Source organism: Heterodontus francisci, chromosome 37 (assembly GCF_036365525.1).
Source record: "Heterodontus francisci isolate sHetFra1 chromosome 37, sHetFra1.hap1, whole genome shotgun sequence".
Classification (NCBI taxonomy): Eukaryota; Metazoa; Chordata; class Chondrichthyes; order Heterodontiformes; family Heterodontidae; genus Heterodontus; species Heterodontus francisci.
The window spans coordinates 39,557,616-39,576,615 of NC_090407.1; the positions used below are offsets into that span (position 1 = coordinate 39,557,616).

Here is a 19,000-nt window from a genome sequence, read left to right on the forward strand (position 1 = left end):
TGAAGAGGTCAGAATTTGAAGAATGCAGAGATCATCCAATAAGCTGCTTTTGAGCAGGAGTTCATTTTCCTTTGTGTTATTTTTCCTCCACAGGTAAGTCCACAGGCATCGTAACTACGACACGGGTGCAGCATGCCACGCCCAGTGCTTCCTATGCACATTCCGTGAACAGGGACTGGTATGCAGACTCTGACATGCCTTTTGAGGCCCTGGAACAAGGCTGTAAAGACATTTCTCAGCAGCTGGTTTATAACATTCCTGGTATTGAGGTAACTCTACTCCTATTAAATGTTGCTGTGGACCTGGTGTTGTAATTACAGGCATGCTCAGATAGTGTGGGTACCCTGCTACAGAGCAGTTGGATTTGTATGCCAGATCGATGCTGTAATCACCATGACCAGAAATCTGCACGGTCCAGGCATCAGTGACTTGGTGTCCATTTCCTCCTTATATTTTTGCTACCTTTAGTACACCCCTATTACTGCCCGTCTCACTGACTCCTCCATTACTGTCGATCTCACTGTCTCCTCCATTACTGCCTGTCCCAATATCTCTCCTATTACTGCCCGTCTCTCTGACTCCTCCATTACTGCCCATCCCACTGTCTCCTCCATTACTGCCTGTCTCACTGTCTCCTCCATTACTGCCCGTCCCACTATCTCTCCTATTACTGCCCGTCTCACTGTCTCTCCATTACTGCCCATCCCACTATCTTCCCTATTACTGTCCGTCTCACTGTCTCTCCATTACTGCCTGTCCCACTATCTCCCCTATTACTGCCTGTCTCACTGTCTCTCCATTACTACCCATCCCACTATCTTCCCTATTACTGTCCGTCTCACTGGCTCTCCATTACTGCTTGTCCCACTGTCTCCCCTATTACTCCCCGTATCACTGTCTCTCCATCACTGCCTGTCCCACTATCTCCCCTATTACTGCCTGTCTCACTGTCTCTCCATTACTGCCCATCCCACTATCTTCCCTATTACTGTCCGTCTCACTGGCTCTCCATTACTGCTTGTCCCACTGTCTCCCCTATTACTCCCCGTATCACTGTCTCTCCATTACTGCCCATCCCACTATCTTCCCTATTACTGTCCGTCTCACTGTATCTCCATTACTGCCTGTCCCACTGTCTCCCCTATTACTGCCCGTCTCACTGTCTCTCCATTACTGTCTGTCCCACTGTCTCTCCATTACTGCCCGTCCCACTGTCTCTCCATTACTGCCCGTCCCACTGTCTCTCCATTACTGCTCGTCCCACTGTCTCTCCATTACTGCCCATCCCACTGTCTCTCCATTGGGGAGGCGGTGGCGTACTGGTATTGTCACTGGACTAGTAACCCAGAGACCCAGGTATTGCTCTGGGGACATGGGTTCAAATCCCACAACAGCAGAAGGTGGAATTTGAAAATTCAATTAATAAATCTGGAATTTAAAGCTAGTCTAATGATGGCCATGAAACCATTGTAGATTGTTGTAAAAACCCATCTGGTTCACTAATGTCCTTTAGAGAAGGAAATCTGCTGTCCTTACCTGGTCTGGCCTACATGTGACTCCAGATCCACAGCAATGTGGTTGACTCTTACATGCCCTCGAAATGGCCTAGCAAGCCACTCAGTTCAAGGGCAATTAGGGATGGGCAATAAATGCTGGCCTGGCCTGCGACGCCCACATCTCATGAATAAATTAGAAAAAAAGTAACTGCCTGTCCCACTGTCTCTCCATTACTGCTCGTCCCACAGTCTCCTCTATTACTGCCTGTCCCACTGTCTCTCCATTACTGCTCGTCCCACTGTGTCTTCTGTTACTTCCTGTCCCACTGTCTCCCCGTTACTACCCGTCCCACTGTCTCCTCTATTACTGCCTGTCCCACTGTCTCCCCGTTACTACCCATCCCACTGTCTCCTCTATTACTGCCTGTCCCACTGTCTCCCCGTTACTAACCGTCCCACTGTCTCCTCTATTACTGCCTGTCCCACTGTCTCCCCGTTACTACCCGTCCCACTGTCTCCTCTATTACTGCCTGTCCCACTGTCTCCCCGTTACTACCCGTCCCACTGTCTCCTCTATTACTGCTCATCTCACTGTCACCACAGTTCTACTGCTCACAGAAACCACAAGACTCTTGGGCCTGCAGCTGTCCAATATTTCGTGCCTGCTTTCCACTGCGATGTCCAGGAAAGGGAGATGGGCCCATGCTGGGAGCACCTCTGGGCAGTGTCTATGATCTAAGACATGGAAATTACAGTGATCCAGTTCCCCCAGAGGCTCAGCAGACCTGGTGTGCCCAGTTGATGCACATTGAGCAAAATCTATAACCTTTACAGGGATGTGCTTTACATCTTTCTTTTCCTTATTTCCTCTTGGATTGTGGTGAAATCACATTAGAACCCCTCTCCTTACTGTGTGTTTGTCTCAGGGACGCCATGATTTGCCATACAGACAGTACTGCATTTGTTATTGAAAGCCTGCTAGTCGATATGAAAATGATGTTGGTTGTGTAATACTCCCAGAGAACCATCATATCTTTGTCCAGTTGAACAGAAAGAATAATTATCCTTGTGATCAGTCACTAAATAGTGTCTCAAAGGCAGAAAAGAAAATGCTTTGAATTTACAAACTCTTGATGTATGAGAAATCTCACGATTCATTTCGTAGAATTGAAAATTTAGGGAGACATCAAGAAACCTGTTGTTTAATAGGAGCCATCTGCAAGGGGATAGTGGCCAAGTGTATTTTCGGTTTAGCTGCTGTGAATGTATTTTCTGCTTTTTCATTGGCATCAGAAGGATTGGTGAAATCTACATGGGAATGAGTTAACACAAGGCTGTTTGTACTTGGAGCTTCTTTTAATGCCAGGCCTGTGTTGTGAGGAATACTCATTTCGAGATATCCGGGCTAGTTTTTGTCCATCTATCGGCCCATTTGTGCTGGGAAATGGGGCAGTGGGAAGGCAATTTTAAAAAAAAATTCTCTCGCCTGTTGGCTGCCCGAGTTCTGCCCAACTTGATTCTTGAGCGACTGTCAATGGGCAACTAGTTCACTCAGCCAAAACAGGAAGGACTCTGGCTGCAAGGGGCTAAATTTGCCCATGGCATATTGCCAGCGACAGGAACCTGAGTGAAGCAATTAATTGCCCAATTACAGGCCACCTCCTGTCCCCACGGGCATTTTGCCCGTGTCGGGAGGGCACGCTGCCACAAGGCGAGACTACCAGGTAAACACTGGCAGCCTTCCAGTGATTTTCCATGAGGGGCCCTCCTTGATGAGTGCTCTGTGGCCCAAGGAAGAGCCCCCTGGCAGAAATGCCCACCCCCACACCCAAGGTGCCATGGCTGGAACAATCCTGCCCCCCTGCATCCCACCAATCGCCAAGGCCTGCCTGCCTGGCCCCGGCTTCCCCAAAAAGATATACCCCCTTTGAAGATGCCCCACTATTGAGGCACCCTCTCTCTGGGGGTGCAGCCTCAGCACTGGCCGCTACTAGCGGTGGAACCTGTTAATTGGTTGCCGCTGGCAAAATGCTGCCCCAGGGCTGGAGCGGGGTCACTTCCTGCTTTCGGCCCTGGCAGCGGGACTTCAAGGTCCTCCAAAGAATTTCAGCCCAATACTTCAGTTGGGGCGCTAATCTGCTTCAGGGACCTCGATGCTATTTGAGTGCGCCCCTGGGTGGCATGTGCGCCCCTGGGTGGTGCACATGCCCAGGTGCCATGTGCGCCACGCTCGCTCCAGCCTGTGATGCTGAGCAGCTTGATTGGTGGTCCTTAATGGGACCTCTGGAGATTACTCCTGAAAATTTTCCTTTAAAGATTCCACCACAGTTATGGCCCATTTGTGTCTTCCTCCTGCCACCACCCCCCACCCCCCCCCACCCCACCCCACTTTGATTGCCTCTCCCCTTTAACTCCAAGGATTCCCTTCCATGCTAACCCAAGCCTTTCACTGTCATGCCAGTATAAGGCTGGGAACTGTTCTGATGCTATGCCCGATGACAGCTCCGCCTGACTGTGCTGTTTATCCACCCACGGTGCCATTTATCCGCCTCACGGAGTCATTTGTCCACCCGCTGTGCCATTTACCCATCTCATCCATACAGTTGCAACAAAGTGTGACATCCATTTCTGGTTTTGAGGTTTTGTGAGCAGCTGAGCTCACATGGGCTTGTGTTATTTATTCACAGCCCATTGGTCGCATCATTGGCGGGATGGAAATTCACACACAAAGGAAATGGGAGGCGTGTAGGAAGGCTTCAATCAAATGGGAAAGTCACTGGGACAAAGGGAGTTTGTGTATTACTGCAGCGTTTCCCATTCAAATTGAAAAGTACAAATCTTTGACCATTTCTGGCTATTGTAAAGGCTCCTTTCCCAGCGCACTGTTTATTTATTTCAACCACTTATTAAAGGCTGTTTTATAATGCAGATTGTACAGCATGGGGAGACTGACTTTATATTGCACTGATCACCTGGATACTGATTACAGCAGATGATTAAATTCACATCTTTAATGTATTGGTGAAATACGTTTGTGATTTAGTGACAGAGAGGTTCAGTGGAGGACATGCCCAAATGCCATACATCAATAAGCTTCATTCATTCTCCAGGACACCCAGAATGTAACATCCCAAATTAGCTGGGGAACTAAAACTTTTGAACTAAGGCTCAATAATTGTTCTTTATCTGATCTGTGCATGTGAAGTTTTCTGAAATATGTACACTTGGCAGGGAATGAAAGATTATCCCCTCATGTTGTAACAGACTGAGAGTCTTACAAAATCCTTAATGCAGCTCTGTTGCCAGCTGGTGAAATTGTGTATTTGTGTGCCAGTGTGTATGTGTGTTTCTGTGTGTGTGTAAAACGCATGTGTTAAACTTGTTTAAAACATATGTGTAAAACATGTTTAAAACCCATGTGTAAACACACGTGTAATGTGTTTTCAAATGATTCCTATTTTGTGTACCAGGTGATTATGGGGGGTGGCAGGAAGTACATGTTTCCGAGAGACACTCCTGATGTTGAATATCCAAATGACTGGAAAGCCAATGGTACGCGGCTCGATGGAAAGAACCTAGTGGAGGAGTGGAAAATTACAAAAAGGGGCAAGGTCAGCTTTTAGTTCAGTCTGATAACCAACTTTGTAAATACTAACTTTGTGACGTGCTTAATTGAACCATTGAGATTTATACCCTGCTTCCTGTAGTTGCTGAGTGGTTAAAGTGGAATTTATTAACAAGTGTACTCACTCACAGTGCTGGGTAACCTTTGATTCCACATGTACTGCTGTCTTTTCCTGTCTGTCGTGCCTGCACACACAATCCATTTCTCTAAATGTATTTGGCTGTTTCTCTCTGTCTCCATCCGCATTTCTCTCTCACCTTCCACTCTCCATTTTTCTCTTGCCACCTTCTTTTTGTCAACTCTAATTTCCTCTTTGATTTCTCTATCTCATTGTATCTAATTCTGCAATTTTGCTTTTGAGCTTAAACAAAATTTCTTTTAAACACACTAAGCACTAATTTGGGTTAATCCTGCTGTGTCCAACATAGTAGGTTTTAAACTGAACAACACTGAATGCAATCAGGGAGATTGGGATTTATTTGAAATGTCCAGTTATACTTTTGGATTTGCTTTGGAATTTGTGCCCTAACTAGTAACTTATAAAAGGCTCTCCTTAAAACCCACCTCCCTGAGCGAGCTTTTGTCCTCTGTCCTAATGTCCTTTCTTTGGCTCAGTGCCAACTTTTGTTTGATAATGTTCCTGTGAAATGACTTGAGACATTTTACTACGTTAAAGATGCTATACAAATACAATTTGTTGTTGCTGTTGTTCTTGTGTCCGTGCATATTAACCTGTTGTGCAGAGAAACTTCCAAATTTCAGAGCCGTTCCCCGAGTTGGCCTCCCATCCTCCACAGACCAGCCCATCCAAAACTCCATGTCGGGATTCTGTCCCAAACTAAGCCCCACTCACCCGTTGCGGCCCTATCCTCTCTGGTCCACATTGGCCCCCAGTGCACCAGATTTAAAATTCTCGTCCTCATGATTAAATCCTTCCACTGCCTCTCCCTTCCCAATCTCTGCAACTTCCCTCAACCCTAAAATACCCCCAAGCTATCCATTCCACAGATTTCAGTCTCTTGTGCATTGCTCCCATTCCTTTGCCTCATTATTGGTGGCCGTGCCTTCAACAGCCTTTGCTGCACTCTTGAATTCTCTGCTTAACCCCTCCACCTCCCTCTTCTCCTTTTAAGACCCCCTTTAAAACCCACCTCTTTGGGCCAGTTATTGGACACCCCTCCTGATCTCTTTTACTTGGGTGCAGGGTCCATTTTTCTTTACAATTGTGTGAAGCATCTTGGAATATTTTTCTACAGTTAAGGTACATATAGAAGCAATTGCTGTCTCCTCAAACACTGTAAACCCTGTCTGTTTTGTCTCTGGAAGTAGTTGGAACATTTACAGGAGCGAGCTTGGTGGTCCAAATTGATGTGATTTGAGAAAAAGGACAGGATAACATATTGCTTTGATAAGCAGCTACCAATGGAATTAGAACATTCTTTACTGTGTGGATAATACAATAATAGAGTCTCTCATTTCCTCAGAATGCTCATTATATCTGGAACAGGGAACAGCTGAAAAGCCTTGACCTGTCAAAAGTGGAGCATTTAATGGGTAAGAAGACCTTTGTTTTTAATCTGGTGCTCCCTGGTTAGACTGTGGTCCAGGGCTAGGGCACAGAGAGTGGTTTCTGTTTTATTCATTCCTTGCCAATTTTCTCCCTTTTCTTCCCGAAGATTTTGCTGGAATTTGGTTTCAAACCTGAATCAGGCTTAAAGAGTCATTCATCAATTGTGTGGCTGGTCGGTGTATTTTCGATGATACAACTATGTGGAAAATCCCAGCAGAGAACTTCCAATGTTCACACATGTCCAGTTGGGGCCATTAGATTGTGAAGAGGAGCTGGATGTCTGGTTAATCTTTCTTCCATCACCCCGCCCCGCCACACCTTCCTCCCCCTCCCAACCCTAGGGACACTGAGCCCAATTGTAATGTTTCAGTTAAGTCCAGCTGACTCAGTACAGCCAGGAAATAGAAGTTGGGATTTCCCAAGTTGAGAGTCAGCCACATTGCTGTGGGTCTGGAGTCACATGTAGGCCAGGCCAGGTAAGGTTGGCAGATTTCCTTCCCTTAAGGACATTAGTGAACCAGACGTGTTTTTGCAACAAACCGACAGCTTCGTGGTCACTTTCACTGATATCAGCTTTTTATTTTCCAGATCTATTAAACTGAATTGAAATTCTCAGACTGTTGTTTAGTCCAGGCCTCTTAATCACTCCCCATCACCATAGCAAATCACGCCATGGAAACTGCTTGGATCATTATTTTTATAATAGGCAAACAAACAACCTGTGAGTTAGTTTTACATTCTGAGGAACAAAGGCAGGATCATTTGTGAGTTTTTAGTGAGTGAGAAATGACTTCATCCCAAATGTTATAGGTCATGCATTTAACGGTGTCCCATTGTATGTTGTGTGCATATTTCTGGCCATTTCAATAATGAAACACCCTTTCATACTTTGTTACTATTGAGTGGCCATCACCTTGAAAAATATCCTTTGTAGAATGAAAAATTAAATACATTGACATGTCTCAGCCTTGGTGGGATTGGATCACCCATTCGCACATGAATTACAAACAGGCTCCTGAAATCAGTATGAGGGCTCTGATTTGCAAAGGCAAAGCACCTAATGAGTGTTTCCGGCAGGCACCTTGGACACCTGCATGTCAGCAGAATCCCATTTGGTGATTGGCGCATTTCTGGGGAAGATTAGGTGTGAGACATCGCGACCCGAAATTCATCCCCCTTCCTTCATTTCACATCGATGAAAGGGGAACATGATGGTAAATTTCTCCCCCTCTCAGGTCTCTCTATCAAGATTCGCATATTCCCCTCCCAAGTTTCTGAGACTCGTTCCTATGTTAAATATGCGGACCTAGAATTTCAGGCATTCCCACTTTTAGACACGTGGGATCAACCTCTGCACCTGAATGATGTGGCTCGAAGCTTCCCTGATATTCGGCCTTTGAAGTTGGCACAGTGCAATAGCCCTGGGGTGAGTGGGTTCGGAGGTGGGGGCGAGACAATGCAGGGCTGGGAGAGGGGGCGTCAGGTTGGCGGGGGCCTGGGATCTCTGGATTGGCCATCAGGGAGGCCAGGAGGGTGGTCAACTGAGGAGAGAAGGCCAGGGCATGGGAGTGAGGATTGGGGTCAGGAACAGTGGCAAAAAACAGGGGGAATATCTAGGCCATGAGTTTATATAGATATTGGCACGGTGATGGTGTAGTATAGGAGCACAGTAATTGTTTCCTTCCCATGCGTGATTGCTATTAATGTATATTAAGCTTTGTTTTATCTCCAGATGATGCAATAATCTAGCAGTGTTTCTGTATGATTGGGATTAATGTGTCGTGCTCACCCTCTTCTCCTTCTTCTGTTTCCCAGGCCTGTTTGAACATGGTGACCTGCAATACGAACTGGAAAGAAATAAAACCACCGATCCTTCCCTTGAGGAAATGTTGGGAGCAGCAATCAGGATTTTGAGCAAGAATCCAAAAGGCTTCTTCTTACTAGTGGAAGGTAAATGTGCAACGCAGTGTCTGAATGGAGCCGTAGCCTTGGTTACCATTGAATTGGACATTAAATGGAGTTAAAGTAAGGCCGATCAGAAAAATCTAAGTTGTATTCTCTCTCTACTTTCCGACACAGCACATACCAGGAATTGAACCTGGGACATCATGTTCTGTGTGTCAAGTAGTGCTACCCTGCAGAGTGTGTTGAATCACTGTCACCAGTGTGACCCCGGCCATCAACCCCCATTAAATATTTATCAACAAATCACAAACCTTGATCTTTTGAGTGATGTATCATATCACTTCAGTTACCTGCCAAGTTACAGAGGATTCAAAGTAAAGTGAATAGTTGTTTTCAGCAAAGTCTTGTCTTCAGTTAAAACCTGTGCAGTTGGTAAATTCAGAAATGCTGATTTTCCAACTGGCATTGTGTTTTTTGTGGTAAAAGTTGTGCATTCAGAGAATCAGCCTCTAGCTGATTCATGCCACACTATCAACTTGAGTGCACAATCCAGACTGACACTCCAATGCAGTACTGAGTGAGGGCTGCACTGTCAGAGGAGCCGTCTTTTGGATGATAAACCGAGGCCCCGTCTGCCGTCTCAGGTGGATGGAACAGATCCCATGTCACTATTTCAAAGAAGAGCAGGGGAGTCCCTACAGTGCCCCGGCTAATTCCTCAACCAACATTATCAAAAAGAGATTATCTGATCATTGCTATCTACATAACAATAGTGACTGCTCTTCAAAAGTACTGTCCCTTCAGGGCTTGCAAATTTCACAATTTCATACTGATTTAACCTCCTGATTTCATAAGATGCTGTATAAATGCAGGCTCTTCACTTAATACGTTACTGTGAACTACTGAAACACTTAGAGGTCTATAATGAGTGGAATGAAAACCGGATGGGTTCCATAATTGGCAGTGATCTCTTCCCTCAGATTGCTGCCTGTGGTATAAAAATGGCTTAAGACATTTCTTGCACGAAATCCCATCCGTAGCCTTCTGAGTAGATCCTTCAGAAACAGAAACCACACAGTTATTTTGTGTGTGTGTTTTAAGAGCTACTTATCATTCATGGATACATACAACAGACGAGGCTCTATTGGGACAAACATTGCTAATGTTGTTTACCTCACTGAAATAATTACAGATGTTGAATAACCCGTTGAATTTTCACACAGCCCTAAAGTAGACTCCACATAATTTAAGCTAATTAAAAGCAAAACTCTGCAGATGCTGGAAATCTGAAATAAAAACAAGAAATGCTGGAAATACTCTGCAGGTCTGGCAGCATCTGTGGAGAGAGAAGCAGAGTTAACGTTTCAGGTTATCTGAGGAAGGGGCTCTGACCTGAAGTGTTAACTCCACATCATTTAAATTGACTTCAACACATTTGTCTCAGTTTAAAATTCCATTGAAATTTCTTGACCATTTTGCGAAATAAGCGGAGTAATACAAATTAGACAAAGATCGAGTGATTCAAATATTGTACATATACAGATTTCTCATGGGGAGACATTATTTCAGGCAAATCTTCCAGTTCTGTGCTCCTGATGCTGAGCGCCATCCATAGGGGGAAGGTTAGGGTTAGGGATTTCACTGGTTGGGTTAATTTTCAAGAATAGGGCTAGAGTATCACATGTAGGGTTCGGGATATACTGAGTTAGGGTCACAGTTAGGAATATCACAGGCTAGGTGTAGGAATATCATGAATTATGGCTGAACTATCACAGGTTAGGTTAGGAATATCAGCAGTTGGTGCTGGACTATCATGGAGTAGGGTTTGGAGTATCATTGATTTGGAATATCACGGGTTAGGGTCAGAAATTTCATTGGTTGGGGCTACGATTATCACAGGTTAGGGCTAGAGTTAGAAATATTACAGGTTAGAGTTAGTAACAGAACAGACTGCATTTTAATGTGTGCTCCCACTGGATGAGGCTCTGTGCTGGAAGTGCAGAAGACAAATTCCCTCTAAAGCTTTGTTTGTTTGGAGTAGGGTGCAGGATATGCAGAAAGGCTTTGACCGACCTAGATAGACTGTTGGGGTATTGGTGGGACTGTAGCTTTGTCACCAGCAATGTCATTCTCATTTTCAAAAGGTAAATTAGAAGCAGAACAGCCCTTTAAACTCTACGGGGACCGCCACATTTCTGTTTCATCTGCTGAGTATACTGCAGTCACGGGTTCCTGGCTGTATATACAAGGAACACATTATCATGCTTATTACTGTGACCAATCCATTGACTGGGAGGAGAGAGGTGGATTGTTGAATTGAGGAGATCACTAAACCTCCCCCCTGAGCACCAATACTTTGGTTTGGCTTCTCTTACACACGTTTTCAATCTGCCAGGAGAGCTCCCGGTTAAAGTGGGTTCAGATTGCAGGCCAAGAAGACTTATCTGGGAATTGTCTTTTCTACAGTGCGGCACAGTGGCGCAGTGGTTAGCACTGCAGCCTCACAGCTCCAGCGACCCGGGTTCAATTCTGGGTCCTGCCTGTGTGGAGTTTGCAAGTTCTCCCTGTGTTTGTGTGGGTTTTCTCCGGGTGCTCCGGTTTCCTCCCAAAAGCCAAAGGACTTGCAGGTTGGTAGGTAAATTGGCCATTATAAATTGTCCCTAGTATAGGTAGGTGGCAGGGAAATATAGGGACAGGTGGGGATGTGGTAGGAATATGGGATTAGTGCAGGATTAGTATAAATGGGTGGTTGATGGTCGGCACAGACTCGGTGGGCTGAAGGGCCTGTTTCAGTGCTGTATCTCTAAACTAAACATTTCCCCTCACCGCAGGTCACAGCTCCTCCAATTGTGAGGCAGGGTGCAGCAGCTATGTTGGCTGCCAGTTTTGAGCTCTGTGATTGGCTGGTAGGGATTCCTGCTCAGTCAGATGAGAATAGGTGAACGTTAGCTCTGCTAGAGTTGGCCAGTTTTACTGTTAGTCTCCCAGCCCGGGTAAATTACCCTGGAGTGACTGAAGATTTTCCACTCTGATTTTGAACTGAGGTTGGGAGACCAGAGCATTCACCAGCTGCTGTAGTATATGGACTGTTCCACGTGCAGGAATCCAGAACAAGGAGGCATAACCTTAAAATTAGAGCTAGGCCACTCGGTGGTGATGCCAGGAAGCACTTCTTCTCACAAAAGGTAGTGGAAATCTTGACCTCTCTTCCGCCAAAAAGCTGTTGAGGATGGGGTCAGTAGTAAATGTCAAAAGGTGAGATCACTTGTTTTTTATTGGGTAAGGATTTCAAGGGTTATGGAAGCAAGGCAGTTGAGGTACAGGTCGGCCATGATCTAACTGATTAGCACAACAGGCTCAAGGTGCTGAATGGCCTCTTCCTGTTCCAATGTCAGTCTGGGATTCCAGGGAGTGGACGCTTGTCTTGCTATCCAGAGACCAAACTCTTTAGAATGAGGGAGGCAGATGTATGGGGAGGAAGGACGAGAGGAAGGAGGGAGTTAAAAGCTGAATTAAGATAATTGTGTGATGGTGTTTGCAAAATGCCAAGTACACATGACATGACAAACTATGGGCTGGATTGTCCTCTAGGAGACTTCTTGAAACTGCAAGGAAATTGGCATCTGACCAGAGCAAAGTCTGATAATTAGTTTCTCTTCTATTCTACTGTTTTGGCTATGTGTAATACAACATCCCATTGGCTTAACTGATTGCTGCTGTATATTTGGATATGTTTAGAGTCAAATCTGCAGAGACTCCAAGATGTCTTTCAGCTTCATTGTTGCCTGCTTCAGAGTGCATGTGTTGTCTGTTTTCCTTCCTATTTCTAGCCCTTTACGCTTGTCTGTATGACAATCCTTCCCCACTATTGTTCTGCCCACTTACACATTTTGTTCAAATCATTCAGTAATTTCTGAACTTCTTCCTCTGATTCTACCGCCCTGTTTGGTTTGTTATCATCTGCAAATTTGAACACTTGGCACCGAGTTTCTGAATTATGGTCATTTATATAAAAAAAGAAGCAACTCTGGTTCCAGCAATGAGTCCTGAGGCTCCACACTCAGTATTTCCACCCCAATTCTAACTTAACTTTTTTAAGATGCACTCATTGTTTCCTACCCTACAGCTAGTTTCTTATCTCTTCTTAGGGTTTACCCTGAACTCCCAGAGCTTTGTGTTTAGTTAAGAGCCTCATGTGTGGAACTTTATCAAAACTCTTTTGGCATTTGGGGTACCCCATGTCATAAGGTTTACCTTGATCCACTTGGCCTATCACTTTCTCAACATTAAGGTGGTTGGTCCAGCAGAATTTACTGCTTACATATAGAGTCACCCTTCCCTGCCTACACTGGCTGATTTATTATCTGTTGATAACACCCCTATTGTTGTAAACTAGCAAATCTTCCAACTCACCTTGAGCAAAGCCATGGAAGGTACTTTTTACCACATATGTGTAAAGGTCCACCTTCAGCTATCTCATTCCATGTGGCTCTTCCACAGACAACAGGCTCGCTGCAAAGATGAAGATGGTGGACTAAGGAACATAATAGCTGGAGGAGGTCATTCAGCCCCTCGAGCTTGCTCTGCCATTCAATTAAATCATGAATGATCTTCATCTCAGCTCTATTTACCAGACTTTGCATCATATCCATTCTATACTTCCCCATGGTTGATGGATGAGGCACACCTTATGTTGTAGGACAAACCCCTTGCTGATATTTCATTGTTCCCCTGCCTTGGTGAGATCTTTGCCCTTCTGACGTTTTTATTTCTTTGCATTGTGTTGCACAAAGGGTTGGTTCTTTCTTCTCAATGTAGAAACTTGTGAGTATTTTTCCTGTGTCCCGAGATAATGAATGAATGTTTCCTTTTAAAGGTGGCAGAATAGACCATGGACATCATGAAGGGAAAGCCAAGCTGGCTTTATTTGAAGCAGTGGAGATGGACAAAGCCATTGGGCGGGCCGGCTCCTTAACCAGAGACACTGATACATTAACAGTCATCACAGCGGATCACTCTCATGTTTTTACATTTGGTGGCTATACCTTTCGAGGAAGCAATATATTTGGTGAGTTTGACAACAGGAACTTGTATTTATACAGCATCTTTAACATGATAAAACATCCCCAAGAGCCTTATCAAGCATAATTTTGACACCAAGGCACAGAAGGAGATATTGGGGCAGATGACCTAAAGCTTGGTCAAAGAGGTAGGGTTTAAGAAACGTCTTAAAGGAGGGAAGAGAGGTAGAGAGGCCGAGAAGTTTAGGGAGGGAATTCCAGAGGTTAGGGCCCAGGTAGCTGAAGGAACGGCCACTAATGGTGGAGTGATTAAAATCAGGGCTGCACACGAGGTCAGAATTGGAGGAGCATTGATATCTTGGAGGGTTGTGGGGCTGGAGGAGATTACAGAGACAGGGAGGGACGCGAACATGGAGGGGTTTGAAATCTCGGATGAGAATTTTAAAATCAAGGCATTGCTTAACTAAGAAGTCTTAATAATATAATAATCTTGTTTAATCTGCCAAAGAAACGACAGAATTATTGAGTCTAATGTCTCTTTCCTTTTATGTTTTAGGTAGCTTCTGTGGAATTGGGAATATATTTTACCTTCTGCTTTAGTCCAGAGTGCTAGAGTTACAGGTTAGGATGGTGTGTGGCTTGGAAGGGAACTTGCAGGTGGTGGTGTTTCCATGCATCTGCTGCCCTTGTCCTTCCAGGTGGTAGAGGTCACGGGTTTGGAAGATTCTGCTGAAGGAACCTTGGTGAGTTGCTGCAGTGCATCTTGTAGATGGTACACACTGCTGCCATGTGTGTCGGTAGTGGAGGGAGTGAATGTTGAAGGTGGTGGATGGGCTGCCAATCACGTGAGCTGCATTGTCCCGGATGGTGTCGAGCTTGTTGATTGTTGTTGGAGATGCACCCATCCAGGCAAGTGGAGAGTATTCCATCATACTCCTGACTTGTGCCTTGTAGATGGTGGCCAGGAATGGGGGGGACAGGAGGTGAGTTACTCACCACAAAATGCCTAGCTTCCGACTTGCTCTTGTAACCACTGCATTTATGTGGCTACTTCAGTTCAGTTTCTGGTCAATGGTGACCCCCTAGGATGTTGATAGTGGGGGAATTCAGCAATGGTAATACCATTCAATGTCAAGGGGAGATGGTTAGATTCTCTCTTGTCATTGCCAGGCACTTGTGTGGCACAAATGTTACTTACCACTTATCGCCTGAGCTTGGATGTTGTCCAGGTCATGCTGCATATGGACATGGGCTGCTTCAGTATCTGAGGAGTTGCGAATGGTGCTGAACATTGTGCAATCATCAGCAAACATCCCCACTTCTCAGCTTGAGATGGAGGGATGGTCATTGATGAAGCAGCTGAAGATGGTTGGGCCTCGGACACTACCCTGAGGAACTCCTGCAGTGATGTCCTAGGACTGAGATGATTAACCTCCAACAACCACAACCATCTTCCTTTGCACTAGGTATGACTCTAACCAGCGAAGAGTTTCCCCCCGATTCCCAATGACTCCAGTTTTGCTAGGGCTCTTTGATGCCATACTCGGTCAAATGCTGCCTTGATGTCAAGGGCAGTCACTCTCACCTCACCTCTTAAGTTCAGCTCTTTTGTCCAACTTTGGACCAAGGCTGTAATGAGGTCAGGAGCTGGCAGTACCCAAACTGAGCGTCAGTGAACAGTTATTGCTGAGCAAGTGCCACTTGATCACACTGTTGACGACACCTTCCATCACTTTACTGATGATTGAGAGTAGACTGATGGGGTGGTAATTAGCCGAGTTGGATTTGTCCTGCTTTTTGTGCACAGGACATACCTGGGCAACTTTCTACAATGTCGGGTAGATGCCAGTGTTGTAGCTGTACAGCTTGGCTCGGGGTACGACTGGTTCTGGAGCACAAGTCTTCAGTACTATTGCCAAAATGTTGTCAAGGCCCACAGCCTTTGCAGTATCCAGTGCCTTCAGCCTTTTTTTGATATCATGCGGAGTGATATGCGGCACAATGATGACTGGCATCTGTGATGCTGGGGACCTTAGGAAGAGGCCGGGATGGTTCATCCACTCGACACTTCTGGCTGAAGATGAATACAAATGCCTTGTCTTTTGCACTGATGTGCTGGCTCCCCCATCGTCGAGGATGGGGATATTTGTGGAGCCTCCTCCTCCTGCCGGTTATTTGATTGTCCACCACCATTCATGATTGGATGTGGCAGGACTGCAGAGCTTAGATCTGACCCATTGGTTGTGGGATCGCTTAGCCCTGTCTATCGCACGCTGCTTCCGCTGTTTGGCTTGCAAGTAGTCCTGGGTTGTAGCTCCACCAGGCTGACACTTCATTTTGAGGAATGCCTGGTGCTGCTCCTGGTATGCCCTCCTGCACTCTTCATTGAACTAGGGTTGGCACCCCGGCTTGATGCTAATGGTAGAGTGAGGGATATGCCGGGCCATGAGGTTACAAATTATGGTTGAGTACAATTCTGATGCTGCTGATAGCCCACAGCACCTCATGGATGCCCACTTTTGAGTTGCTAGATCTGTTCAAAATCTATCCCATTTAGCATGGTGGTAGTGCCACCCAACATGATGGTGGGTACCCTCAATGTGAAGATGGGACTTTATGTCCACAAGGACTGTGCGGTGGTCACTCCTGCCAATACTGTCATGGATAGATGCATTTGTAACAAGTAGATTGGTGAGGAAAAGGTCAAGTAGGTTTTTCCCTCTTGTTGATTCCCTCACCACCTGTCACAGACCCAGTCTAGCAACTATGTCCTTTAAAACTCGGGCAGCTCTGTCAGTAGTGGTGCTACTGAGCCACTCTTGGTGATGAACATTGAGGTCCCCCACCCAGAATACATTCAGTGCCCTTGCTACCCTCACAGCTTCTTCCAATTGGTGTTCAACATGGAGGAGCACTGATTCATCAGCTGAGGTGGTGGGGGTAGGTGGTAATCAGCAGGAGGTTACCTTGTCCACGCTTGACCTGATGCCATGAGACTTAATGGGGTCCGGAGTCAATGTTGCGGACTCCCAGGGCAACCCCTCCTGACTGTATACTGCTGTGCTACCACCTGTGGTGGGTCTGCCCTGCTGGTGGGACAGGAGATACCCAGGGATGGTGGTGGTGGTGTCTGGGACATTGTCTGCAAGGTATGATTCCGTGAGTATGACTATGTCAGGCTGTTGCTTGACTAGTCTGTGGGACAGCTCTCCACAAAAATGTGGAACATTCCTAATGCTACTGTGAGTTTTGTCAAACAACTTGTGGTTTTCAAAGTCCACAAATTAACTGGGTAACTGGATGCATTTTAAGCAGATGGTTTACTGAGTTACAGGCCAGTAACTCTAACATATCAACCAAAGAGCTTCACTAACAGCGCTATGAATTATTGCTGGAACTATGTTTATATTGGGGTAGAAACAAATCTGCTCCCAGTTTCCAGTGTGAAGGTAGTTATTTGACCATAATCCAAACTAGGAGGCCTGATGTTGGCATTGAAATAAGTCTTGGGCCTCCTTAATGTTAATTGGGTGAGCTCCCAGTGTTATCATGCCTCCACAGGCGGCTTACCCATTCAAAATAGATGAATATTGGCCCCTTGCTTACATATGTAAAGGTCCTAACACCTGTATCTGGCGATTGCCAGGAATGCCTGAAAAATATCCCGATGCAATATTGGGTTGGATGTTTCTCACATCCTTTGGGTACTGGACGTTGGTCCCCAAAATTCTCCTGTTTTAACTCTGTAATTTGGGGGGCAACAGGATCCAATTTATACCCTATAAACTCTGCATTGTACCCAGTATTCCTGCCCAGTGGTATGGGTATAAAATACATGAAAGGCCACCTTTGTTACTGAAAAGCTACAAAGGTCAGGCCAGGCCAGAAGGAAGTGTTTGGTGGTTGCCTATTCCTGTGTTATTGGTTGTACTATGTTTGATCTCAAGCAATATCGAGGCAAACAATAGAACTGTTCAATGAGACACACTATTTTGCAAGATTACAGAGTTAAGAAAAGTTAATTTTAGCTCACAAGAATGCTAACCCAGGGGTAAACCTTGTCACACTGTGCCGGTGGAATAGAGCCTTGCTGGTGGTAGGCATGGGATGTAGATTTGGATGTGTGACCTTGCATGTTGGTACATTAGGTGGCATATTTTGTGACCTGTGGTAACAGGCCAGACTGAGTCGGTGATGTAGGCATGACGGAGCCTCAATCTAAATGAAGTGCTCAAATTTAATCCTTTACTGAATTTCACAACTTCTACCAGGAGTTGCCAGCTTCACCATTTTGACAAGGTCACAGATAAAAGAAGCTCACTGGCAATCCTGGCCTGCTCAAGTAGGCTCCTTAAAAGGCTGGTGATGGAGTGGGGGAGGGGTAGTTAATGCTTGGATATTGTTAAGATAGTGGAATGCCAGTAAGCGTAAGTTGGTACATTTTGGATATGAAATAATCATTACATTTTGGAGGGAAAGCTGGATGATGTGGAAGGGCAGGGAGATTTAGGGGTTTATGTTCACAAGGCATTAGAAACAGTACCTCAACTGGATAAGGCCATACAAAGGCTAATGGAATACTTGGGTTTCTGGCAAAAGGAAGAAAATATAAAAGTCAAGATGTAATGGTGGATCTATATGAAATTTTACTATGACCACAGTTGGAGTAAGTGTGTGCAGTATTGGACTCCACACTATAGGAAGGATGCTGAAGTTGTGCAAAAGATACAGTGCAGGTTCACAGGGATGCTGCCTGGTATGAGGAAATACAGATAGGAAGCAGGTTTCGGAGCTATTGTTACTGTTGCTGTGCAGCAGGTTTATCAAATTGGCCCCCATTGCCATAGTCACCTCCTGTGCCACCTCAGTGCTGCTGAATTTGTGAGAAGATGCCATTGGATTCCTCCCTCCTCATGCCATGGAGAGGTGTGTCCATGACTTCATTCTTCAGTCTTTGGGACACCAACAGCTCCCCACCACCCGTTCATTGGACGTTATTTTACTGGAAAGCTTTTATTGCTGCTGGACTCCACGTGCTGTCCCTTTAAGCTGCTGCAGAGCTTTAAATTCTGCCAGTTTCCAATTTGAAGCTCCAGAGGGTTCGACGCACTTCTCACCAAGTGGAACACCCTGAGACATAAACAGAACATCATCCATGCACAGAACACTAATCCATTAAAGATAGTTTGGCACCATCCAGCTATCGTAGTGTTGCCGCAGCCTCACTGCAAACAAGACCCCTGTTCTGCTTTCTTATATCTACAAGTTGATTTGCAGGTTGACCAAACCTAATCTACAAACCATGCCAAGTAAGTGGTGTTGGCAATGTCTCTGGCATAAATTTGATGCCAACACAGAAGACAGGAGTGCCAAAGCAGTGTCT

At 45.5% G+C, this 19,000-nt stretch overlaps 1 protein-coding gene across 5 annotated transcripts in view; it reads left to right on the top strand.

Annotated features, from left to right (window-relative positions):
- Positions 1 to 19,000, top strand: part of LOC137352262 (alkaline phosphatase-like) — a 95,783-nt gene that overhangs the window by 65,720 nt on the left and 11,063 nt on the right. For all 5 annotated transcript variants that reach the window (XM_068017550.1, XM_068017549.1, XM_068017547.1 and 2 more), the window contains 5 exons: positions 94 to 269; positions 4,967 to 5,107; positions 6,606 to 6,675; positions 8,507 to 8,641; positions 13,473 to 13,664. In XM_068017550.1, coding sequence (XP_067873651.1) covers positions 94 to 269; positions 4,967 to 5,107; positions 6,606 to 6,675; positions 8,507 to 8,641; positions 13,473 to 13,664 — 714 coding nt within the window. The remainder of the gene's footprint in view (positions 1 to 93; positions 270 to 4,966; positions 5,108 to 6,605; positions 6,676 to 8,506; positions 8,642 to 13,472; positions 13,665 to 19,000) is intronic.